Raw genomic sequence first — 27,242 nt, forward strand, 5'->3', positions numbered from 1 at the left:
GGAAAGACACTTGCTCCCTTCTTTTCACCCACTGTCTCATTCTGCCTGTCAGGAAGAGGAGCAGCTCATCTGGGCCATGGGCATGTGTTTCCCAGCAGGTCATCGTATTCTACTGGGTTACGTATTCCACTTCCATGTCTTGAAGCATCTGCATTTCAGACAGGAGATTCTCGGGACTGTTGTCTTCTGCATCAGACTGGATGTCTTTGCTTTTTCTTCCCATCCCAGGGCCCAGGGCCTAGCACTGCGTGTGTAGGACAAGCCTGTGAGCTTCGTACTCACTCAGCAGTTCCAACTCTACATGGGCTCCGTGAACATGTAATTCCCAAGGCCTAGGTATAGGTGGAAGCCTCAAATTCAGCAGAGATGGGAGTTCTGCAGTGCTTGCACATGAAATGAAATGGATACCTGCTTTCCAGGCTGCTACCAGCTCTCCACATGTGCTGTCCTAGAAGCCAGTCGCAGTAAAATAAAGGCCTCAAGCTGTCTCCCATGCTGGAAATTGTGGTAAGCATGTACTTACTCCTCATGCAGGCTGATCCACTAAACAGCATTCAGACAAATACCAGCTATCTAACTTCTGGGACCCAGCAAGAAAGGAATACATAGGACCCTTAGTGAAAATTAAAACAAACAAAAATAATAACAAAAAAAAAAAAAAAAACAGGAAAAATTACCATTAAAGTCACTAAAATATAAAGCTTTACCCTGTCTTCCACAGTCTCTCCTTTTAAGGTAGCCTTTCATTTGCTCTTTAGTGTTGTTCTAGGTAAAGAAAAATGAAAGCCTTCAGCTTTCTATGGAAGCCCTGGAGCACAGTCAGGCCCTGTGGCGCATGCCTGTAATCCAAGTGACTCAGGAGGCTGAGATAGGAGGATCACAAGTTCAAAGCCAGCCTCAGAAATTCAGTGAGGCCCTCAGCAACTTACTGAGACCCTGTCTCAAAATGAAAAATAGAAAGATCTGGGGATGTGGCTCCGTGATAAAGTTACCCTGGGTTCAATCCCTAGTACCAGAAAAGAAGAAGAAGAAAGCCATAAAGCATACATCACAGAAGCTATGTGCTTCTGGGCTTTCAATATCTGGTGGCAGCTGATACTCATATCACAGGTATCTCCTCTGCTCATGGGCATACTTCACTGTCTGCTCAGATCCAAGACAAAACTACTCAGAATTTCAAGAAAACAAGTGCACAGGCCACATACCCATGGAGCCAGCCCAGCCTTAGTGAAGAGAAGCTGAATGCACTAGAACACATGGGTAAGGAGAATGGCAGGGGAAAGAGGCGTTACTTCAGAGAAAGCCAAAGGCAGACGTGGGCACCCTATCTTCACTGTCCACTTTGGTTGAATGCTGGCTACATCAGTGGCTGACCAGCTGAACTCCCTAGGGAGTCCAGGACCTTAGGGCGCACAACAAGATCCCTGCAGCTCTGCACCTTGCTCGTCCCCCTTGGAAATTCTAGGAGATCAGTCACCACCACTGGAGCCTCACTTACCACCAGAACCGGGAGGAAACAGGACGAGAAGGGAGAAGGCTTTCTGGAGGGCACGTTTAGCTTTCACTCCAGGCTCCTTCTATCTTGCCTAAGAACTTCTGCTTGGACCAGCTTTAGAAGCAAACATTTAGATAAAGCATCAAACTCCACTCACCTTTCCTTCCCGAGTTACCCTGGCTCAAGGGCTTGTCGGTGACTGAACCTTGGGGGAGAGGAGAAACAAAAACAGCCATTCAGAATGTGCTGCGGTTGGTTTCTTTCAAAGGGTTGGTGAGGCCTGACATTATGAGCACATGGCCGTGTGTATACATATTGTATACACATCGGCGGATATTATATACAAAGTTAGTACATACATACATGTTGAGCAGAGTTTGTTTAACATCAATGTCACTGATAACCCAGCACGGTTTTGAGACAAACTGTGATTTCCAGGTTCCCTGGCAGTGGTCTTGACCAGGTTCTTAAAATTAAGTCCATTTGCATGTAACTCCCCTGTTGAACATTCCAGAACCTACCCCTCACTTCTCACCAGTTCCATGTTCTGAGCCATATCCAGTCAGCAGGGCCAACTGAAAAGAAACCCCCTCTTACTGCAAATGAAATGATTGACATCCCTTGCTGGTTAAGGCAGGAAATCAGCGATTTTCCATCTGCATTAAGTAGAAAATTGTCGGTCCAATTGTATTGAATGGGCCAAAATAGTCTGAGGCATGGAAACAATTTTCTAGACACAGCCTGTTCCTCAAGGAGAGGGTAGCATGTGCATTTTCCCTGCATATAATGGAATGCCACATGGACCCATCCTCAGACCTGACCCTGAAGCCCACCCCCACATATGCAGGGCATGACATTGCATCCATGAGACAACACCTACGGAGACACCACCAACAAAAGGAAAGAGAATCCATATTTTCTTAATCTATATCATACCCCTTCCTTCTCCATATCCTAGTTTTGTGAGAATTCTACTATATTATCCTACATGGCTAGTTTCTAGTACATTTGTTTGCTTTAAATGAAACTTTCCAGGTCATGTGCAAGGAGACCTGCCCCTCCCCACCCCAGCCCCAATTACGGTTTCCAGTTTCCATGTAAACCACAAATAAAGTAAACTTCCCTTTTGGCCTGCAAATTTTGGTTTCCTAATATACATTCTTACTGTCCTATCCACTTACTTTTCCCTTTACACAGAAGGGCTAGTAGAAAAAAAAAAAATGAATAAATTTTGTAGAAAGTTTAAGATACTAAGACTGCTAGCCTTTGGAATTTCAAGTAGGCTTTAGCAAATGTTTTATACTTTGTTGGCATTTAAAATTTAAAATAAGTGAATAAATAAAACTCAAGCACACAGATTTGGGGAAATGGTGAGAGAGGCACTTTTGAATGAGAGGTCAGCTACACAGGGAATTTAAGGGAGGAGCTCATGAATTCTCATCACTAAGAGGAGGTAGAAGGTGTGAGGTTTAAATATATCCAGAATCCAAAATCCCATGAATTTGACCTAACAGCAAAATTTCTCTATGCTTCTAAAGTTACAGTAGAAAGGACTTAATCTTTCTTATGGACTAACCCAAAAGATCACAATCAAGCAACAGTTTCCTAACTTACCTACTCAGCAGAATCACCTAAGAAGCTTCATAAAAATAAGGACTTCAGGTCTCACTCCAGTCCTACTGGATCAGAATATACCAGAAGCCTTGATATCTGGCTTCTTTCTTAATTTCCCAGGCACTGTTGATGATCAGTCAGATTTAAGGGCCACTGTTATGAAAGTTTTTCATTATGGTACATTACTTTGCTCAAGTGCGGTAAATCTATGGCACAGAGGCCACCACTCTCCTCTCCTGCATCTGTGACAGACATCACTAACTGATCGCTGCAGCCTTTGATGCTGGAACTCATGGAGTCTCAAAATGCATCCCAATGATGCACTTCAAGGACCACTAGCAACCAGTCAGCACAAAAGCTAAACACATATATGCCACCCCAGCTCTATGGGTTTCCACCATTGCTTAGGAAAAGAGCACCGCACCAGAAATCTAAACTCAAAATAAATAAACATATACACACTGGCCCTCATTACCCAACGGATTACTGAGGAGGCTGTTGGAGTGAGATCTTTCCGGCCCTGGAACCGGGCTTGTAGCCATCACCAACCTTTTAAAGGTCCCCAACAAGATGAGGGAGACCAATCAAGGGGTCTTTCTCCGACTCTCTTCATTCTTCCCGCCCCTCCCTACGGTACCTGAACATACAGGAGTTTTATTCTGCACAGAAGAGCCGCTGATGGGCTTCCCGTCTGGGGTGACACACCAACAGTATCCTGTGTAGGTATGGCACTGCACCTGTTCAGAGGAAGGGAGAACCTTGAGTCCCAATCACAACATCAAGAGGCACCCCATCCCTTCCCATGCACTGCCCTCATGGCAGAACAGCTCCTGCCACCTCTCGCCCCACATCCGTCTTCAAGTGCGACACAGGTGAGTTGCTCGGCCAACAGCATCTATGCACGACCATGGCCATTTATCTGATAGCTGATATCCTTCTGTGTATGTCCACTGTGATTTTCCCATGTTGGGACTAACTGATCCCTGTAGATTCTTTTCCCAAGTATTGGCATATGCTCCCATTCCATTATTAAAAATTCTAATCAGAAAACTAATTAAGCAAGTATGAGTTGGAATGTCACCACTGTGGATTGATATGTCACTTTTTTAACAAGTAGAGACAAACGGTAAGCTCCTTTTCTTGTTCAGGTTTCTCTAAGCTTTCATGCATGGATCAGCCTGCCTACTGATCATGGGCTCCCCTGAGCCAGGGCACACACACACATCAAAGCAAGAAGAAAGCCCTTTGTGCCTGCAGGTTCTATTTCTAGATGCCCAAATGCACCACTGGGTGACTGTCCCCAAATCATCAGGGTCAGGTCCCCTTGTCTGGGATAGGAGATGAAAATGAGCTATTTGTATCCTTTAGGAAATTCTTCTTTCTCCTCCCTTAGCTGTCACCTCAGCCACCTCCTCCCACTCCACCCCACTGTTCTCTTCCCATCTGTTTTCTCTGTGAAGTTCCTAAATACACATCAGATCGGATTCCCTTACTTGAAACCCCTCAGTGAGGACTGGAGGTGTAGGTCAGTGCTAAAGCACTTGCCTAGCATGCATGGGCCCTGGGTTCCATGCCCAGTGCTGCAAAACACAAGACCCTCAGTGAGTGAACTCTGAATACAGGACGGATTAAACAAATGTGCATGCCGCTCAACGTCTCCCATGACCTGACCCTATCTATCCCAGCAGCGGCGTTTACACCATGGTGTCCCACACACCCTCCACTCTACCACAATGAACCCTCTGATGCTTCCAAACACACCCTGGTGTCTCCAGATTCTGAACCTTTGTTTGCTCTAACTATTCAAATTGTCAGGAACACCATTCCCCAGCCTAGCCCAGTCCTCTCCTAGTCCCTCAGTGGCCCATCCCCCTTCAAGACACAACTCCCCCTCAAAGCAGTCCCAGTCTTCCCTGTGTCCCCTCCTCCCTCTGATTCTTCCCCAATTTGAGAGCCCTTGTCACAGCGAGCTCTCACTATGGATTTGACTAGTCCTCTTCCCACTCTAGATCATGACTTCAAGGACTGCAAACTAGTTATTTCCCCCTTCCTAGCATCTAGCATAACACCTGACATTTACTGTCGGTGATTGATGGGCTGAATAAAGCACGAATTCTCCTATTTCCTCAAGTCTTGGTCTCCATCAATTCTAAAAATGCAACATCAATTTAAAGAGCCGTAGCACATTAACTGTAGATCTCAATGACGAGATGTGTGCCAATTGCAAATAGATTAAAGTGTGAAAAAATGTGTCTCTTGGGATCAAGGACATATTGAAATCACAGCTAGATGGTAATGGCATACAAATTAAGCTGGGCAGCAGAGAAGGAGACAGTGAAAAGAGCAAGATGACAGACTGGGCAAGACCCAGAAGTCATCACTAAGGCAGAAAAGCTGCAGACGGGTTTCTGCTCTTATGTGGGTACCACACACTGCAATTTTCTCCAAGACAAGCTGTTTCACCACAGGCCTACTCATAGAAAATCAGGGAAAGACAAAATGGAGAGCCCCTTGTTCCTACCAGTACAACTACTGTCAAAATGAGGCACTTGCCTCTAGCATCTCTGCAAGGAGGCTGTGCCCAGTGCCTTGGCCCCAGAAGCACGTCCTGCTGCCCTTCATTTCACGGCATGGTCGTTGCCCACAGTCTTGGTTACTCACCACCATCCATATCTTGGGTCGGGACAGCATTACTTTCTCAGGGGGGCTAAAAGTGGAAAGAAAAGAAACCCAGACCAACCAGGGTTTGGATACCAATCCAGTCTGTTGGGAACTGGGCATCTCACTTAGTCCTCTGAGCCCCATTCTCACAATGGGGATGACAATGTCCAACCTGAAGGCTCAGGGGACACAGACCAGTGCCTGTCATGTGGTAAAGGACAGAAATGGAGTGGCTACAGCAATAGTTGCTCTTGGCTGTATCAGAAACACCTGGCAAGCTATTTTTTCACAGGCCAGAGCTCCCCTAGTAATCTCCACAGGCTTGGGTGGGAAATGCAGCAGGAAACTTGGAGTTGATCCCCTCAGATTCCATCAGCCCTGCAGGGGATATTTCCTAGAGATGATTCTTCACCAGGAGCAACATTTTAATGAGGCCAGGTTGGCTGCTTTCTCCTCCTTGGTCAATAACCACCTCTAGGGGAATGTGTCCAGGGACCGGGCAGCCATATTGACTCACCCAGAGGCCCCTTGGCTCCCATGGTCAAGGTGGGGTCTCTCTGCCTGAGGACTGTGCAACCCAAGTTAGCCCGAAGGTTGTGCCTCTGGGCTGGTGCTTCACTGATGGAACCAGGCACTGTGGTCAAGGAGGCTGCAGAGAGCTGACTGATTTGAGAGCCCCTCCTCCAAGGCGTGCACAAAGTCCCAGCTCAGGTTACTGGGGACAGAACTAAATGCATGAGTCAAATGCCAAACCCAAAGTCTTTTATCCAGGGGATATAATCTGACCTCTGGGTTCAGTAGGTCCCGAGGGCCATATTCACAGTGAGTGTGCCTATTGTATCCCTGCAGGCACTCGGGCACTGCCTCCCAGCTCCCAGCCCCCAGCCAGGCCCACAAGCCCAAACACAGCCCCTTTACCCCCAGGGTTCTTGGCATTTCAAGTCATTCACGCTTTAAGAAACTGGACTACAACACCCTCAGACTGGGAACTCCTTCCCAATTCTATGAAACTGAAATTGAATGAGGAATCATTGCCACATTCCTTTTGGGCCTGGGGTACATAGTAGCCAGCACACCTGCCTTAGGTATACTGTAGGGAAGGCAGCAGATGGGAGTAAAAGAAGGCACAGAGACCCCCCAGAAGGATGTTAGACTGTGGGAACCACAAAAGTAGCCAAGCAAAAGCCCTTTGCTGAAGGTGCCCTAAGGGAATCAGCCCATGATTCTTTAAATTGAGAGGTCATTTTTAAAGTTGTCTTGGGGAGTTTTCAAGATGTCTTCTTGCAGAAAAAGAAGTGGCATGAAGACAGACTGCAGCTGTGGAAACTGCTTCATCAGACTAAAGCCTCGAATTGTCTGCATTTATTTTAAAGGGGAAGATGATGATAATAATAATACCTAGGGGAGACCAATATGGCAGACCAGAGGTGGGCTGAGCTCCTTGTTGCTCTGTAACTTGGGTTATGGAGGAAACGAGCAGAGGAAATCAGTTTCTCTGTGAGGTGGTCTTTGCTGCTCTTAGATTCCCTGCTGTTTACGCCATTTGTCCACCTTGATCACCCACCGTCTGCCAATATATTGACTGCCAGCATACATTGAGTTCACATCGCTCACTGACTGCTGCCTATCATCCGCCATTTGCCTGCATCTTGCCTGCCCATCGTCTGCCTTTCACCTACCCATCACCCACCACCCAAGGTTCACCTGCTGATCCTGTTCATCCACCGGTAGCCTGCAGACCACCTGCAGACCACCAGTGGATCACCAGCTACCTGCTGTTGCCTGGAAGTCCACTGTCACAGTACCCACAGGTTTGGTTACACATGGCTGCCACCATTTGGGGACAACAGCCAGGACCTGCAGGACCCCTGGCCAGACCAACTGCACCCCACACAGACTTGAGCCATGCCCCGCACTGCAGCTCCCATTTGCCAACATGTTTGGAAGCCAGTGTGGCCATCTTGGATTATCCTGGAAGCACAAGCTGCCATCTTTAGGTGGGGCAAATCCCATCCTAAGACGCTTGCTGGAGACTGGAAGTTCCATTTCTCACGCATCAGGCTACTGAAGACTGGGAGGTTTGAATAGTATATGACTGTTAGAGTGTAGATTTTTTTTCTCCTCTTTGGAAAAATTTTAAGTTTTTATTGCTTTATTTTTCTCGCTCTACTTTCCTTTCCTTTACCTGTTTCTTCAGAGTCTCTTTCTCCCTTTTCTCATGCTAACAACCAACATCTTTTGATTACACTTTCACTCATCCTACAATCTAGTACTTCCATATACTCTTTTCTTATCCCATTAACAGTTACATCCTATACCCCTCCTCATCCTCTTTGTCCACCATTAGAAATTATAGACCTCATTGCAAATCCATTTGTTATACTGAAGATAATGATTGAACTCATCTTCTCTGTTTATTATGACAATATTGTTAACGTCTTCATAGGGGCTATTTGGTTTAGTGCTGCATATTGTCTGTACTGGGTGATGCTAATATTGATCTCCCCCTTAAAGAAGAGGTTTTAGAAACCTGAAGGGTCACTACCCCAGATCTGCACTGCTAGAGGGGAAGATATGTGAACAACATGAAAAAACAAGGGACAAAAGTGTCCCAAACAAACCAAGATTCTATATTAATAAAATCCAATGACAGTATGATAGAAAAAATGTCAGAAAAGGAGTTCAGAATATACATAATTAAAATGATTTGCGAAGCAAAGGATGAGATAAGCAAATGTAGGCAATGAACAATCACTCCAATAAACAGTTGAAAGAACAACTGCAGGAAGCAAAAGATCATTTCAACAAAGAGATAAGGATTCTGAAAAAAAAAAAACAAAAAACAGAAATCCTTGACATGAAGGAAACAATAAACAAAAAAAAAAACTCAATGGAAAGCATCACCAACAGACTAGATCACTTGGAAGACAGAACCTCAGACAATGAAGACAAAATATTTAATCTTGAAATTTGACCAAACAGAGAATATAGTAAGAAATCATAAATGGAAACTCTAAGAACTATGGGATATCATGAAAAGATCAAATTTAAGAATTATTGGGATTGAAGAAGGCACAAAGATACAAATCAAATGAATGAACAAACTATTCAATGAAATAATATCAGAAAATTTCCCAAACCTGAAGAATGAAATGGAAAATCAAGTACAAGAGGCTTACGGAACATCAAATGAACAAAATTACAAAAGATCCATACCAAGGTACATTATAATGAAAATGCCTAAGATTCAAAATAAAGATAGAATTTTAAAGACTGTTAGAGAAAGGCATCAGATTATATATAGGGGTAAACCAATGCGGATATCAGCAGATTTCCCAGCCTCAACCCTAAAAGCTAGAAGGGCCTGGAACAATATATTTCAAGCTCTGAAAGAACACGGTTGCCAACCAAGAATCTTATTCCCAGCAAAACTAACCTTCAAATTTGAAGACAAATTAAAACCCTTCCATGATAAACAAAAGTTAAAAGAATTTACAAATAGAAAGCCTGCTCTACGAAACATTCTCAGCATAATATTCCGTGAGGAGGAAATGAAAAACCACAATGTAGGTCAGAAAGGGAGGAACTACCCTTAAGGAAAAGTCAACCAAAGGAGAAACCAAGTCAAGTTAAAAACCAGAAATAATAATACCTATCTTTATTGTTAGGACAAATAAATTAAATAATGTAAATACAGTACTTACCCCAAAGGGTAAGTGCCCAGTTCACTTTAACTATTTGTTTTTCTTATCATTATGTTATTTTTAAAGAAACGATCTGTACCTTCAAATGGGTCAGCACCATATTATCTCATGGGGACAAAAGAACATCCTATTCTGACCAGCCTGAGGGAAAAGAGCAATTTGAAATCAGCAAAAAGTTTGAAAAAGTTTGGGAGCAGAAACATACAGAAACTATTACTCTCAGAGAAGAAAAGCAAGGCCTCCTGCAGAAAAGCAATCAGGGAACAAATTCTATAGAATTGATGGTTTATTCTGACAGACAAATGTGAATTTTGCCTGGTTTATGTTCCTCTCTTGCAAACTTATTCTTTTAAATTAATAAGTAATAGCCTTTGTTTCCCTGTGAGCCTCAAATTGATCAACTCTCAGCCTTAATCTAAAGGAGAAGCCTGGGCCTGGGGAAATGAAGAGGCAATTGGCTGTTTCTAATATCTTGCTGTGCAGTTGTCAAAACTCAGGCTTGCTCCCACCCCAAAGGTACAGCACAGAGGCAACTGGCTCTCTACCACACGGAGCCTTTTAGGAGGTGTCAACAGAGAGATCTTCCTTTAGAGATAAAAAGTGTGCACACCTCAACGAAAGGGAGGCTGCTCTCTGCGTATATTGCAATTATCCTGTTGGATATAACTGGTGTTCCAATGGGTATGTTAAAACAGGGCGTTGTGAGATATGTAAGTTTCCTCTGACTCGCATACTTTCATATTATTGGCAAGAAGCCCTTACATAAACAGCTCAGCGGCATATTGCAGTTCAACCTCCATCCAAATTAAGACAAATCTGAAATCACTTTAAGCCTGCTAATCTTCAACATTAGCCCGATTCCTGGCCACCCAGGAGAATGTGGAAGGCCAGCACTGCCAACCAAGGCAGATGAATGAGCGATGAGTGGAGAGGGGCCCAGAAAATACCAATTCACAGGGGCCAAGGATAGGAGAGCATGGAGAAAATCAGAGAGCAGGTGGATTGTGTGTATAGCACCCACAGGTGCCATGCCCAAAATGGAAAATTCCACCTTTTACTTTAACAATGGCTTTCCAATCCCCATCCGTGATCTCTGCATTACCTCATTTAGGACTCAAAGTCAACCCGTGTGCAAGTCCTTATAGGAGCTATTCTCCATGTGTCCTAGTTAGTTAATAAGATTCCAGGAAATTAGAATCACTGCTCATAACACTTCAGAACTGACAGAGTTAGAAATGGCCTTCAAGATCCCCAGCGTAACCCAAACTTTTTACAAGTGAGGAAACTGAGGCCCAGAGAAAGAGAAGTAGCATGGTCCCTGGTCCCTAATCCTAATGGATGAAAATTTCTCAGATCCAGGAGGGAGGAGAAAAGAAGTGGTGACATGTGCCGGTGTCCGAGGGAACTGACTCTCTTCGTGCCTTGTAATTCTCTGGCAAATAGAATTCTTGGGGTAAGGGAGCTGAGGGTAAGTACTCTCCTAGAGGAGACAGCTGGAAGAAAGCCGTTTGCTCCAGCGAGAAGCCTTTCCTGGAGTGCTTTGTAGAACAGCCTGGGAGCCTCCCTGCACCCACTGCTCGCCAGCTTTGCCCTGGCTGTTCCTAGGGGCTTCTCTGACAGGGGTCAGAACTCACCTTCCAGAGCCGCTTCTATGATATTTTTCTTTTTTGCTTTCCTTCCTACCAACCATCCACTTCCCTAAGAAACCCCCAGTGAAAACGGTCTCCCACACATGCCCACTTTCTTCGGTTCCCGCCAGAGATGGGACATCCACTGCCATCTCTCCTGCCCAGTTGATAGACTGACAGATACTGTTGGTGTCCTATTAGTGGGAATAGGAATTACAGGGGGTGAAGATGTTCTCTGGCCAAGTAACTTTGGAAATATTGGGTTAACCAAAGTCAAAAGATTTCTTCACTGCAGAATTCTTCCTAGCCTGAACTCAGTAGATGATTTAGCTCTAAGAGGAAGGTCCCATTTGCAGCAATTCCTAAACATCTGAAACTAGAGGACTCTACCCTAACCTCTGCGTGAGGAGCATTTCATGGTGCTGGTGTGCGCAGCAACATGCTTTGCAGCTGGGACAGGAAAACAAACCATGGGCCTTGCTTTATTTCTTCCCTTTCTTTTGCAGCCTAGATGTCAGGTTCTCATCTTGTACTCCATACTTAGAATACTTTCCCTCCAGCAACAACCTCTCCTCCTCTCCTTTTGTAAGGTTTTCTCAAGAAATACCTCTAGTAAATAGTCCATCTCCAATTGTCTCATACCTTCAAGGACAACTTGGATTCCCTCCAACACCCAGAACCCTCCCACCCTGTGGCTTGATCCACCACCATGACCCCCCATCCATTTCTTTGTGCTACTTTCATAAAAACAGAAAACATGAACCACAGGTTTGATTCATCATTCTCTAGCAACTACCCAACTTGTGACGAAATGACAACCGCCACATGCACGAACACTTCCTAGTGGGAAAAGGTTTAAATAAAAGCAGGAGGCTTGGAGGGTGATTTTTTTTTACATGTCTTTTGACAGTAGAGGTATGCAACTATTTTTTTCTTTGTAATCTGCCCACTGTTTTAAATCCAGTCACAGCTAACCTCTCTGAGCCTATGGATAAAATAGGGCCAATGGTACCAGTTTGAAGGTTATTAAAAAGAGACAAAGTGAAGCAAGATAGGTAAAGCATCTAACACAGTGTCAGATATGAGAAATTTTCCTTTTAAAGTACATATTTCATCATCCAGAATTTAAGAGGAGATGCAGAGAAGGAGGTGATCCTTCAATTTCAAACCCTTTTAAACATGGAAGTCTTTGTTGACCACATCACTGTGAGTTGATGGTGTGGTATGGAGGCCAATGTGACATTAGTTAGGTCAAGAGACAGCCCCATTCATCCCCAAAGACATCCCTAGGCTTTTCGTGAGCTCAACTGAAATCTCATGTCCTGTCTGAGGAAGGATACTTTATAAAGAAGGACTTTGAAAAATCAGATCCAGAAGAGAGAGACCAGCAGAAAAGAGAGAGAAACTCCTATGATATGGGAGTGACTGATGGATTAAAGGATTTCTGCCAGGAAAAGAAATATTTGTTGGCTAAAAGAGAGGATTTCACAAGGACAGGATGGTGTCCATCTTCAAATCTCTCTGTGAAATGTGAGATTTCGATGGATTTTGTCCCATGACTAGAACTGGAGTCATCTGTTAGGAATGGTAGGAGGACAGCTCTGAAAGTTCTCAAATCAATGTAATAAATGTAAAGAAGGACATCCCAACAAAACGGTCCCAGAATATATTATGGATTTTGTCATTGTGGGAATAAGCTTCCTGTCTGGTGGCAATCAAGCAGAACATGTGTGACTCTGTGGTACGAGAGCCCTGGGTTGGAGCAGGCAGGGAGAAGAAGACAAAGCAGACACTTCTGAGGCCCTTTAACTCAAGAAGTCCATAGTTCTATGAACCTTCTGGAAATTGGACTTTTGTTCTGGAAGAGGAAGGTGAAAATGCATGAACTAGCACCTGTCAGTGGTAAGACCATTCTTCTTAGTTATGATCAACTTTTTTTTTTTTTTTTTGCATTTTCCAAAAAAATTTGAATGCCGTTCACCCAACACACACATAAAGATCTTTTGAAAAAACAAGGACCCACAAAATTTATTTTCTGAGACCTGCCCCTCTGATGCCTAGAATGATCCAGATTTGTGAATAGTAAATAATGATAACTCTTATTCATTTCCTTTTCTTTCCATTTTTGTAGAAAAATATCAAATATGTTTTTATGCTTACAAAATACCCAATAAGAAAGGCTCACAAACAGGAGTTCTGTTTGGAACAGAACTGTGAAAAATCTGGCTGATAGTGGGACAAAGGTGACATGTATTGCCCTTTCTTAGAACCCATGTCATCTGACAACTTCTCTTTCTTCCTATCCCATTCCTGTGTTTCTATGATCTTTCTCTATTTTGACTTGGGGGGGGGGGACATAAAAACTCTGATCCCTTACATTTTGCAAAAGAGTTTATTGACTTACCTCTAGGGTCAGCTCCTGGCATGTTCTATGTACTTACAGTGGAATGGAAATAGCCCTCAATGCATCTGTATTATTGGCTCTGCCTGGATGTTTCCTGAGTAAGTGTTGCCCATGGACCTCTGTGTCTAGCTACCTGATTGAACGTTACCTTCTGTCTCACAAAATCCAAAAAAGTGTATCTTTTTCTGAGAACATCGATTTAACCCCCTCTCCAGTCCTCATGACAATGCTGTATCTCTGCAGGATTTGCCTCTGACTGCCCACTTCCCAGGATGGAAAGTTAAATCCCACAGATGTTCCATCTGTAGACTGATCTACTTGTAAAAAATCCTTCCCTATTTTGAGTCAGAATCTCTTGTCTTTATATTTTTACTTGGTGACCCTGGGCTAGCTCAGAGGTTGTACAGGCTATTGTCCTTCATGTATCCCTTTGGTCATCTCACTTCCACTCATCCTTTGGTTCCTCTCATCTCCATCACAAACATCTCTGGCTCCCCTGAATATTTCTCCTGTAACTCACCTGAGTCACTCTCCTGGAGATGCCTTAGTTTGGCAACATCACTTCAAAAGATGGCAGTGTCCTTGAGAGAGGCTGCATGGAGCAGCGTTTGGGACCAAGAACTCAGGATCGAGGCTGCTTGGGTTTGAACCCTGACTCTAACCAGGTCGCAGGCTGTGTAACTCTGAGCAAGCTACTTAGCTCCTCTCTGCTTCTGTTTCCTCATCTATGAACCAGAACTGTAATAGTGCCTACCTCATAGGTTGCAGTGAAAGGTGAATAAATAAATGTCAGGCATGTGTGAAACAGCCCAGAATATCATAAATGCTACGTAAATGAGAAAGTGGTGGTGGTGCTGCTGCTGCTGCTGACTGTTAATATCTGAAAAAGAACAGAACCATAGAGAGACTGAGGCCTCACCATGGGGCCTCTTTCCCACAGACGGCAGGAAGGCCAAAGAGGCGCTTCCGTCTTTCCCTCCATCCCAAGTACAGTTCCTTGCAGAAGAACAGCCGCAAATACTGCCCAGAGCTCCCTCCTTTCATTTCCACAATAGACAAGTGAAAAGGACAGAATCCCAAGGACTACCAGGAGACCAGATGCCCAGGTAGGAGCACCCAAACCCTGTGTGCTTGGGCCAAAATGGATGACATCAGTCAATCTTCAAGAGGATGTTTAGTGATCACTCAGCTGGAATTCAGTCACAGAAGAGCAGGACACGGCAGAAGTTGGGGCCAGCAAGCCCTCACAGAAGAGCACACAGCACAACTCCATTCACCTCACCTTGCTGCACATTCCCGCTTCCAATGGTACCAGCTCTCCCATTGAATAAGTAACAGTGGTGGCTCATGCCATGTGGACAAGCCTCTGTTCCAGCCTTCATTTATAAAATTAAAATTTTACTTTTATACCTGCAGTAATGGATTGCTTACGTGCCACAAATTACATGCCACCTAGAACTCTCACGCTAGGAAGCTGGCTGCTGCTGCTGTTGCTCACTGAGGCACAGCTGCCACATCTTCCCAGATGGCGAAGTGCTGAGAACCTTAGTGAACACGGAGGAGGCATCAGTGCAGGGACAGGAAAGAACATGAGCCCAGCATTCTATGGGGATGGGCTGCAGCACATCTTTACGGTGGCATGGTTCACTGTAACCCATGGTTCCTATTCAGAAAAGAAATCCCTTCCCCATTTGAAGATTCAAAAATAAGCCTGTCAAAGATTGAGAGTTCTTGAGGACATACAGGACTCATCTTTGGTGATGCTAGAGTTTCTCACCACCAATTTGTATTCCTCTCTCCCTTCCCTTGCAAATATCAAACCAAGGACGCTGAGACTGAGAGACCACAACACAGGCCACAGGTACCTGGATATTCCACTCCCAGAACCACTGCCCTGAGAAGAGGAGCCGGCGGCAACCCTACACACAGGTGCAGAACAACATAGTGAGATCGCTGTTTATTTGAACAGGAAGGAGAAGGTTTCAAAACTCACTGCAAAGTTATAATAAGACAGGATGACACCAGTGTAAGGCTAGACATGGAATTGATGGAATGGAACTGAGAATCCCAGAAATAATCCCTCATATGTATGGTCATCCAATTTCAACAAGGGCACCAAGACAATCCAAAGTAAAAGAGCCTTCTCAATAAGTTGGACTGAGATAACTGTTTACACACAGGCAATGAGGTGAAATTGAACCTCTACCTCACACAATGCACACAAATTAATTCAAAATGGATTAAAGACCTAAATGTGGGATCTAATGTCATAAACTTTCAGAAGAAAACACAGGAGTAAATCTTTGTTACCCTGAGTTGAGGAATGGTTTCTAAGGTATGTCAACAGAAGCATAAGCAAGAGAAGAAAAGAAAATAGGTCAACTAGACTTCAAAATTAAAACTTCTGTGCCTCAAAGGATATTACCAAAAAGTGAAAAAAACAACTGAGAAAATAGAAAATATTTGTAAGTTGTATATCTGATGAGTCATGTATAGAATGTATTACAACTCTCATAACTCAGTAATAAAAAGATAAATAACTGAATTAAGAAATGGGCAAAGGATTCAAATAGACATTTCTCCAAGATAGATAAATGGCTAAAAAGTACATGAAAAGATGCTCAAGATTGGATTAGTCCAATCAAAACCACAAAGATACCAATTCACACCCACCAGAATGACTATCATAGAGAAGACAGATAATAACAACTGTTGGCAAAAAGGTAAGGAAATTGGAACCTTCATACATCATTAGTAGGATTATAAAATGGTGTAGTCACCTTGGAAAAGTCTGTCAATTCCTTAAAAACTTAAATATGTAGCTACCATGTGACCTCTCAATTTATTTCAAAAGAGAATTAAAAATATATGTACATAACAAAACAAAAACATATATGAATGTTCATAACAGCCTTATTATGATAGCCAAAACATGGAAACAACCCAAATGTCCATTCACTGAAGAATGGATAGACAAAATCGGACACAGTCATAGTAGAATGTTGTAAGACAAGAAAAAGGAATGAAGTGCTGATTCATGGCACAACATGGATGAACCTTGAAAACATCACGTTGAGTCAAAGAATTGGCCATGAAAGACCATATATTATGATTCTATTTATGTGGAATGTCCAGAACACACAAATCATAGAAACGGAAAGTAGATTAGTGACTGTCGAGAGCGGAGGACAGCCAATCGGGTACAGTACTTCTTCTGCAGTGGTAAACAAGGCCTGACAATCAGTGGTGACGGCTGCACAATTCTGTTACTATACTAAAACCTACTCACTTGTACACCTTAAAAGGGCAAATTTTATGTTGTGCAATTATACCTCCTTGGAGCCAAGAACAGAAATAGGTGGTAAGCTCAACAGACCACAGTTTGCCAATCTTTGGATTGCCAACTCTCCCATATTACAGATGAACAAATTAAGACCTAAAGAAGGAAAAAATAAAAACCCAACATTTGCTGAGCAGCAAGTGTGCTGACCAGAGGGCATATCTGTATACATTATCCACACCATGGGTTATTTGGGAACAAAAGCAACTCGAAGGAAAAACACATAAAACAAGTAGCAAAATGCCTTGAACACAGTAGATGTTCAAATTATAATAACTGTGTTTACTGAGGACTGTTTAAAGATGGAAAAAGAAAAGCCACAACTTGCCCAACAAGGATCTACTTACCATTTATGCCATCTATACCTAAAGAATGGGCTTGAATTTTTAACAGTATGACTGCTGAAAGACAGAGAAAGAGAGAGAGAGAGAGAGAGAGAATATGTTGGCATTTTACATGCCCCAGAGAGCTGAGGCCTAAATTAGGACACAATCCATAATAGCTGGGTGCGGTGGTGCACACCTATAATCTCAGCGGCTCAGGAGGCTGAGGCAGGAGGATTGAGAGTTCAAAGCCAGCCTCAGCAACGGTTAGGCGCTAAGCAACTCAGTGAGACCCTGTCTCTAAATAAAATACAAAATAGGGCTGGGGATGAGGCTCAGTGGCTGAGTGCCGCCCTGAGTTCAATCTCCGGTACCCCCCCCCAAAAAAAAAAAGAAAAGAAAAACACCTAAGAACTGGTTCTGTTTGGGACACCCGAAGGAGCCATCTATGCCCAGAGAAGAGCTTACATATGCACGCTGGGTCTCAGTACTTTACCCAGAAAGTCCTCTACACTATTTGAGGAGAGATCCACACTAAAGATCTTGCTCCAGGCAAGATCTTTCCACATGAACACAAAAATGACCATTGCCTCTGAACTCAAAGCTCAGAGGTCTAGTCTCATCAAAGATTGAACAAATCTTTCCGCTCCCCAAGGATGCTCAGCACCCTAGTCAGTTAACATTTAATCAGCCCAGGCCAACAAAGGTCATAGTTCATGCCAGGCATTGATACCTCCAGTACTTGCTGAGGTGCTGGAAGAGAGGACCAGATGATAAACCACAGTGTTTCCAGGGCAAGCTGGTCACACAACTCAGGTCTCCAGGGGTGACCTCGGGGAGAGCAATTCTGTTCTATGGGGGACATCAGGGTGGGGGAAAGCTAAAAAGGAACAAGTCCTGCTTTATAGACTGACTCCAGGCACTTGGAAAATAAGTGTTATATCTCCCTGGGTTTTAGGACATAGAAGAGTAAAAACTTGAAGAAATGACAAGGGAACCTACTGCCTTTGTCAAAAAGCCACACAACTTTTTCTTTGAACCTCTAACTTCAGAACAAAGCATAATCAAGAAGAAATTACAGCTCCTAGGACTTCTATATACAAGAAAATGACCTCAGAGAATAATGCATATGTTTATGCATTAACAGAAAGAACAGTGGTTAGAAGGAATAAAAATAGGGAAAGTTGTTAATTTTCTGACAGAACTGCATCAAGAAAGATTGCTCCTGGATCATGGGGCTCAAAGACAGGAAACATAACACTTTATTTTCACCTAGAAATAGCAATAAATGGTGTTTCATATTCTATAATAGTGCTAATAGAACTATAATCAATTGAACAAAAAATTAAAATGGCTTGAGAATGTGACTGATAACAACCATTGGTCAACCACATAGTTGCTCAACATCTGTGGAAAACAATTTGGTAATATGCATCCAATGCCTTAGGAAAGTTGGGCCTTTTGACTCAATATCTGCCTTCTGGAAATTTAATTTGCAAATTTTCAAGACTCATAGAATACAATGTGATCATTTTTTTAATGAGGTAGAACTGTAAGAAATTTAACTAGAAATAAGTCCACAATGCAATTTGTTTTAAAATGTTATGAAAATATATGATATGGTTCGATTTTTATCCTAAATAATAAGTAGATGCAAGGAAAAATGTAGAGGGCTATAGACTCAATTGTTGTTACTTCAGAAAAATAAGTCACGTTCTATCTTTCTACCTTATGCACTTCTATGTTGTCAGAACTTCTTGTTACAGATTGTGGTAGCTTTTCTACTGAGAAAAAATATATGAAAATATTTCTCTTTTTAATTATTTGGCCAATTAAGTCCCTAAGGTACACAAAACACACTTATACAAAATAAGCCTCTATAACACCTCATTTCAGTGGTTGTATGGTGTGGCTATGCCATAATTTGCTTAAACAATTTTTAAACCATTCTCTATTACTGAATATTTAGGTCATTTCCAAATTTTCACTACTATAAACAAAACTTAGATGGAAAGCCTTGTGGCAAAATATTTTCACATATTTTTAATTATTTCCTTAGAATAAATTCCTAGAAGTGGGACTGCAGGTCCAAAATGTGTACTCGATTAAGGATGTTTGACTCCTATTGCAAAATCATCCCATTAAAAAGTCAATGCCAATTTGCTTCCTCAACTGCAACACAGGAGTAGCCTTTTCCCCAAATAGTACCACCTTTTCCAATTTTTTTTTTCTGATTTGATAAGCAAAACGACCCATTGCTTTTATTTTTATTTTTTTAGTGGCTAACGAAGATGACATCATTCAGATTCACTTACTGATTATTTATTAATATTGGGTGATCTGCTTGTTGATATTCCTATGCACTTTTCTACTAGGCTCTTATTCTTCCCAAATTTTAAGAGTTATTACGTAAGATTAGCTCTTTTTGATTAAGGCTAATACATGTCACTTGTTTTTAGTTTTGTATAAGATGTTTGTGGTCACAAAATTTAAATTTGTATATATGTTCTCAACAACAAAATTGCATTCTGAACTCCAAATAACTGATTTGTTAATGGACTTTTAAAAATCTGTATTTCCCACTATACATAGGTATTTTATCATTTGTCTTCATATCTTTCCTGCATGTAAACCCCTTGAAGGCAGAAGCAGGACTTTTTTAAAAATTTTTTAATCCCCCATAGCAATCAGTACACAGCCCAGAACACAGTGGAGCTCAAAACTCAGTTGCGATGAAAAGATATGGTGTCTGGGGATTTGCTTTGAAGCAATTCAGTTAGGGATGGGAGATAAAATGATGTCAGGATGAAACACAATTAGCCATGTGTCAATCATTGTTGAAGCTGGTGACGGGTACATGGAATTCATTATACTATTATGCCTACTTTTTGTGTTTTAAAATTTTTTTCCATAATCAAAAGATTTTTTAATGTGTATTTGATTGATTGGGCAACAAGAGAGGGAACTTCTGGGATAACAATGGTGATGAAAATGAAAGACATATGTATCAAGGCCACTCCTGTAGCACAAAACAGTTAGAGCACAGGCCCTGAAACTAGGCAGGCTGACTACAAATCCTTTCCCACACTGTGACCTCAAATCGCTATTCACTCTCTCTGAAACTCAGTTTCCTTTATACATAAGGGTATCACTAGCTACCTCGAAAAGGGTATAGTTGTAAAATTCAGTGCCTAGCACCTGCTAGGACTCAGGAAAGAGTCCCATCACTGTCATTTGGAGACTGCACACTTGACAAACTGCAGGCAACACTTCCTAGTGGTGGCAAGCCAGCACCCTTCCACTACAGCTGGGATTTCAGTTAATCAGCTTGGGCACCAGACAATCACTTGGCAGAGGACTTGGAAGGCCAGATGTCAGGAATTATGTTTCCGATGCCCAGAAGAGAAAACAGAGAAGATGACAGTAAAAGACAGAGCCTGGAGCTCCTGATTTAACAGGTCACCAAAGAGCTATAACTCCCCATTCAACGAAGCCATCAAAAAACAAGAGTCACGGCTGGGGCTGTAGCTCAGCGGTGGAGCGCTTGCCTTGCACGTGTGAGGTGCTGGGTCTGATCCTCAGCACCACATAAAAATAAATAAATAAAAGCTATTATAGGAAAAGAAAACAGAAAGAAAGAAAGAAATGAGAGTGGAGCCAGGTGCCATGGTGCACGCCTGTAATCCCAGTGGCTCGGGAGGCTGAGATAGGAGAATGGCAAGTTCAAAGCCAGCTTCGGCAACTTAATGAGGCCCTAAGCAACTCAGTGAGACCCTGTCTCAAAATAAAAAATAAAAAAGTAGCTTCAAACTTTGTCCAAACACTGGCATCACCCAGGGAGCTCAAAAAACATGAGGTCTGGGTCACACTCCCAGAATCTGATTTAATGTCAGGGATATGGATGTGAACTAGGGTTTTGAGACTTTTAAGAATCAAAGGCGGTCTAATGTGCAGTTTTGGTGTCACTGCTATAGGGGGCAGATAAGTATGTGTGTGTGTGTGTGAGAGAGAGTTGGGATTGGGCATAAGGAGGAAAGAGGTCCAGGGGAAACAAAGGAAGAGAACAGAAGCCGTAGAGTCCCATCTGAACCCCATTAAAGTCAAGTCAGTCATGTGGCCTCAAGCTGTGTCCCACACCAGACAAACCCAATCGCATTAGACCCCATCATCCCCTCCATAAACTTCAAGAGAGTGTGTAATAATTCCCAGGGCTAAAATATGTTGTTATTAACACCAGGATATGTGCATGTCACTATTCTAAGGAATATTAAAGAAATGCAGCTTGTCTCTCTGGGTTTTGGTCTTGGGAGGAAAAAAAAAAAAAGTCGAGCTAAGCAATGATGGGGGTGTGGGAAGGAGAAAAGCATTCTGTCGCTCCCATTCCAGCAGCCTGTCAATGTGACTGAAGCACACTCAAAGAGGCAGCCTCGTTTTGTAAAGTTATTGCAGCATCTTTGATCAGGAAGAAGGCACATCCATCTCGATCACTTGAGCTGGGATGGGCTGCTGTCTGGCTGTCTGTCTGCCCACCGGGGTGAGCCAGCTGGGCCTGAGGACATATGGCAGTCCAATAAGTGAGGGGTCCCCAACGTCTGCACAGCCTCTGCTGGGCTCCCAGGGCAATTCATCCTAGCTCATCTGGAAGTTCTTTTCCTTTAGCAAACACCACCTGGTCTGGCCTGGCCTCCCCAAAACAAAAGCTGGCCAGCAGGCTGTCACAGGCAGCAAACGCTTCAGAATCAGGAGGGCAAGGGTCAACTGTCCTTATGAGCAACACACCAGGATTACACAAGCCTAGAGAAGGCAGAACGACCTCTGTGGACTCGGCCCTCCTTTCAATCACGCAGCCCCAAACCAATCTGAGAAGGTCTGAGTTCCTCCCCCAGACATGGAAGCTCAGCAATGCAGTTCAAAATATATACAAAGGATTTCCTATATTCTTTTTACTAAAATAAATAATTAAAAATAATTAATTTCTACTGTGTGCATGTACAAACACGTAGTAAAGAATCCCACTGTTACAAAAAATATCACTTGTAATCCCTTTTAAAAAAAATTTGAGAACTTGAGAGAGTTCAGCCATTTCCAGACTTGGGGAGTATCAGTGAAAGGTCTTGGGTTTTTGTTTTGTTTTGTTTTGTTTTTTCCTTTAAGTGCTACCATCCATAAAATATAAGGACAACCTGAATAGTAGAAGCACAGAAGGGGCAGGAATCACGGTGGTGACATTTAGGTGGCATTCATTTGTTCCAAGTGTTTTGCATGTGTTTTCTCACCCAATCCTCATCAAAACCTCACGAGGGAAGCTGTAATAATAACTGTTAACAACAGTAATGATAATAGTAACACGTGATCTATAGCATAATAAGAGTAATTCATCATATATGACTTGATGTTAGTAGTAATAGATAACATATGTATAACACATACCAACAGCAGAGATAATCATCTCCATTTTTCAGATAAAGGAACTGTGACCCAGAGTAGCTGGGTGACTTGCCAGGGCAGGGGGAAGGCTGTCTCCAGGAGCAGCACATGATCCGTAGCCCCAGGCTGCCTCCTTTGAAACAGCTAGTTCAGAGGCCTCCGGAGGGCTCTGGGATGGAACCCCAGTTCTCCACTCCATGTCCCACTGCTGTCCCCTCACCCATAAAAGGGTCTATGGTAAGCACAAAACTAGGAAGTTAATAAGGAGCACCTCCGCCAGGACTGGCAGGCACAGCCAGTTTACCTCCCTCGCTGCTGGAGCCTGCGGCATGCTGTGATCAACTGGAAAACCTTTAACATATTGATGTGCAATCTGCACCCCACCACCCTTTCACATGTCTACCCAGCAAGACTCAATCTGAAACCAGTCATCCCCTAACCCAGCCCAAAAATAAAACCTGAAACCTCTTGGACCAAAGGCCAGCCTACGACCTTTGCCCATTGATCCAGAATTATAGGGAAGCTTTCAATCCCTGAAGTCCTCCCCACCCCAGCTCCAGGACATAGATTGCCCCCCGTGGTGCTCTACTGGACACGGACAGTGGCAGGCCCGGGGACCATCCCCAACCATGCTAAGCTCACCCTGTCCACTGACCTTCCCCACAGCTGGCACCTGTCCTAACTCTCAGAGGCGCCTCCTGCCTCCCAGCCACAAGCCCCTATGCAGGGGGCAACCTAGAAACTCCCCTAAGCAGCATCTTATTGTGCCCCTGCTGTTGAGTTTCAGGAGCAGTCTGTGCCAATATCAGCAGAGTCAGCATAACTTTTCTACAATGCACTAACTGAAGACCACGTGGGATGAGAGGTGGGACTACCCAAAAAGAGATCTTAAAATCTGAGTGTCCGTACACCCAAGCATGCATGCGCACACGAGAGCCCAACCGCTCCAGCAGCCACAGTACGCTTTTTGCTCAAAGAGGGCTCTGCTTTGTTCAAGGACGGGGTAAGACGCAGGGGAGCATGGAGGAGTAGTAATAAACAGTGAGGGGAATACCAAGGTTGCCCCTGGAAACTGGCAGGGCTAAGAAAAAGTAATCGATGCAGGTCTGGTCCTCGGAGGAGACGGCCAGCAGGGAGGAAGGGGACTAAGCCATGCCAGTTTCCTGGCTCAGAGTTCCATGCATCTTGTCAGGGCCAAATGCCAGTTGGCAAGAAGTGGCGTGGAAGCTGAGGCGGGGGGAGGTAGCATGCAGGGGAGTCCAAGAGCCACTTATGCGACCGTTCCTCAGAAAGTGAAGGTGCCCAGCAGCCCGTACGCTCTCAGGACACCTCCCCTTCTGCCCCAGTCCAGCGGAGAGCCTCACCTGGGTAAAGGAGCCATCCTCGCCACACTCCGGGACAAACACAGCCTCCTGAGGCTTCTTGGCCTGCTCCAGGGCTTGAGCCCGCTCCAAGCGACACTTGCTCTGGCCAGCATCTGAAAGGCGAGAGGAGCGTATTTCATATTTCACTTGGATTCCACCCTGAAGTCATGGCACAAGATGGCTGCCCACTGGCAGGAACGCAGAGAGACCCCTTCCACCAGTGAGGGAGCCCACGCCACTAATCTGTCCAACAGTGCAAGGGCAGAGGCTAGTGACAGCTGCTCAGCCTCATCTTCCTTTCAATGTTTTTCTTAGAAAAGCATGGGGGTGGTGGGGGCAGGGGGCTCCTGTTTATAGTAGGTCCCACTATTTTTTCTCCCAAGTACCCCTCCCCTTACCAGGGAAAGCTCATGACTTCCTGTACTGGGCAGCCCTTGGGAAGAGGTTCCCGAGGTTTATTCTAAAACTAATAAGCCCAAGCATTCTCCAAGGTGTTTTATAGTTCAAGAATTGCTAGCACTTTCTTTAGAAAAGCAAAGGCAGCCTACTAAGCCTTCTATAATTCCTATAATGTCTCTAAGCACAATCCAGGGCCACACACTCAAATACGAATAGGACTCAGGAAAGTGATATAAATGGGGTACAAGCAGCAGGGCATTCCATTGGGCACAGTGGCACATGCCTACAATCCCAGCAGCTCAGGAGGCTGAGGCAGGAGGATCACAAGTTCAAAGCCAGCCTTAGCGATTAGCAAGGTCCTTGGCAACTTAGCAAGACCCTGTCTCAAAATAAAAACTAAAAAGGGCTGGGGATGGGGCTCGGTGGTAAAGCACCTCTTAGTTCAATTCCTCAGTAGCCCCCAACCCCATCAAAAAAGAAGGGCATTCAGTCCCGAGAGGCCGCTGGGAGTGCTAAGAACTATGGCAAACTGGAGAACAGGCTCCCCTTTAAGAGCAGTGGCTGCTCAGCTCCAGTCATGTGCTACTTTGTAGGAACACACATCTCATATTACCAGAAACTTTAATTTTGGAAAAGAAGCACAAAAAGCTAAAATTTTGTTGTTGATGTTGTTGTTGTTGTTGTTGAATACCAAGTTTTTAAATATTGTCTCAAATGTTTTTCATGTTTTAGAGCAGATCCAACAAAACACATCTATGGTCAACAGTTTGAAATCCCTATTCAGGGGCCATCAATAAAGCTTCGTATATCTGTTTTAAAACAAAAACAAACAACAAAGGACCAGCCAGAGAGCAACACATCTCTCTAAGCCCTATACTGGTGGCAGAGGCTGAAAGTCAGGAAAGTGCTCATTTGTTCAGGTAGAGCTTCTTCCTTCCCTTCTCTACCTCTGATGTTAGGGGTAAGAGACAGGACAGCAAAGCAGAGGAAGAGAGGCATGCTGAGCCCCTGCCCAAGCCCCCCACCACAGTGACTGTGCAGTGCAGGGACCTGTGGTTCTACAGCCTCCCCCGGACTCACCTTTGCATCGACCTCGGTGGACCACACCCAGGGTCGGGTCTCGGCACTTGGCTCGCTGGTAGTCACACATGGAATCGTAGGACCTGCCGTCAGATGCACAGATGGGTTTGGGTTGAGTCTTGGAGCAGTGGAGGTTGCACTGAGGGTCACGGTCACTTATGAGAAACTAGATTGGGGGGGAAAAAAGCGAAAGGGCATAGAGGTTACTTTTGCAAGAAAAGTGGGAGAAAGCTCATGACTTCCTGTACTGGGTAGCCCTTGGGAAAAGGTCCCAAATAAACGCAAAGTTACAAAACACTAGAGATGAAGGGAACTGGGCAGACACAAAGTCTAACCAAAGAAGGCATCCTCTATACGTCCTAAGAAGCATACGTGTACTGACCATGAACAGTCACTGCAACAAGTAACCCACAGGTCAAATGCCATCAGACACCACAACAACCCAGAGAAGGGTAACTTGCCCAACATCACACAGCTATAAAGAGTGGATGCTGAACTTGAACCTAGATCTGCAGGAAACAAACTCAAAGCTTTAACCTCTAGGCCGTTTGGCTTCCTGCCCATGTAGACAGTCATGAAACTGTAAATCCAGAACACTTTCACTCTCCAAATTCCATCTTTGGCAAGTTTTATTTATTAGATGATGGTATTAAGCCCCAAATCTAGAACTCTTCCATTTTTGCCCAAAGTTCTCTGGCAGAATTACAAGTTAAATGGCTTTCTGCAAGGAAGGTATTTCCTGATTTTAACAGCAATAATAATCAGCTTGGGAAATGCTGGGTTAAACAGATTTTTTTAATACAGGAATTCTCAGACATCTTCAATATATTCTTATGCATTATGGAGACCTAGTGAATTAAAGATAGAGCAAATTATTTGCTAGTCCTCCTATTGAATTATGGAGTCACACATAAATCTAGACTGGCCTCACTGTCCTCAGTAACATGCTTCACCAATAAAAGGGTATTGGGTGACATTTGGGGACTTCGGCACCAGGTTACATGAAGCCTACTTGCAGTTTCCTCCTGTCATATACTCACTCTGGGGAAAACCAGCCAAGCCAACCAGCCAAGTTAGGCTTCTGTAAGCCTAACTCTAAGACCACCACACTGTAAGGAAGCCCAGGTCAGCAGGTGTCAACCACATAGGGAGAGAGATGCTCAACAAACCCAGGCACACAGCCTTCAGATGAGACCAGCCCAGCTGTCAACTGACTGCAATCAATAGAGATGAAAATAAGTAATGGCATGAGAGACCCCAAGCAAGAACCACCCAGCTGAGCCCAGTCCACCAGAGAACTGACAGATGACAATAATCCATTGGTTAAGCCATTAACTTTTGCAGTAGTTTGTTGGATAGCAATCATAAATAACCAGATCAAGGAACAGACATATGATGCCTCTTCTAAACCTCTTTGTGGCCATGAAATTCTTCACTGGTGAACCCCCTGTTAATAATTGCAGAGTGCAGCTGGAGAACAGTAATTGGGCCAATACAATCCACAATATGAGGAGCCTGGGCCTGGAAGACGTCCACTCTTATCCACCCACACAGCAGGGCCCTGGGCACGCTGAAGACTCTCTCAGTGGGGCTGGAGGGAGCGATGCCTGGCAGTGTCACAAGAAGAGCTGTGGCTACCAGCAATGCTGAAGGTGACTGTGTAATGACACCAAGCTCACAGAAGTTTCAGAGGTGAGAAACCATCTCTACTTCAGACATATTTGCAGGCCCACTGTGTGAAGCGAACAGTTGAGAACTTGCCCGAAAGAGCAGAGAAAGGTCCAGAGGCAGTACCACACCCTT

General features: G+C 43.9%; 1 protein-coding gene across 3 annotated transcripts in view; it reads right to left on the reverse strand.

The window, feature by feature from the left end:
• SMOC1 (SPARC related modular calcium binding 1) overlaps positions 1-27,242 on the reverse strand; it is a 153,385-nt gene that overhangs the window by 50,094 nt on the left and 76,049 nt on the right. For all 3 annotated transcript variants that reach the window (XM_079127111.1, XM_079127110.1, XM_079127112.1), the window contains exons 2-5: positions 25,440-25,605; positions 23,961-24,073; positions 3,747-3,846; positions 1,653-1,700 (exon numbers count right to left, since the gene is read on the reverse strand). In XM_079127111.1, the coding sequence (XP_078983237.1) occupies positions 1,653-1,700; positions 3,747-3,846; positions 23,961-24,073; positions 25,440-25,605 (427 nt within the window). The remainder of the gene's footprint in view (positions 1-1,652; positions 1,701-3,746; positions 3,847-23,960; positions 24,074-25,439; positions 25,606-27,242) is intronic.

Source organism: Sciurus vulgaris (assembly GCF_902686455.1).
Source record: "Sciurus vulgaris genome assembly, chromosome: 2".
NCBI classification, from domain to species: Eukaryota; Metazoa; Chordata; class Mammalia; order Rodentia; family Sciuridae; genus Sciurus; species Sciurus vulgaris.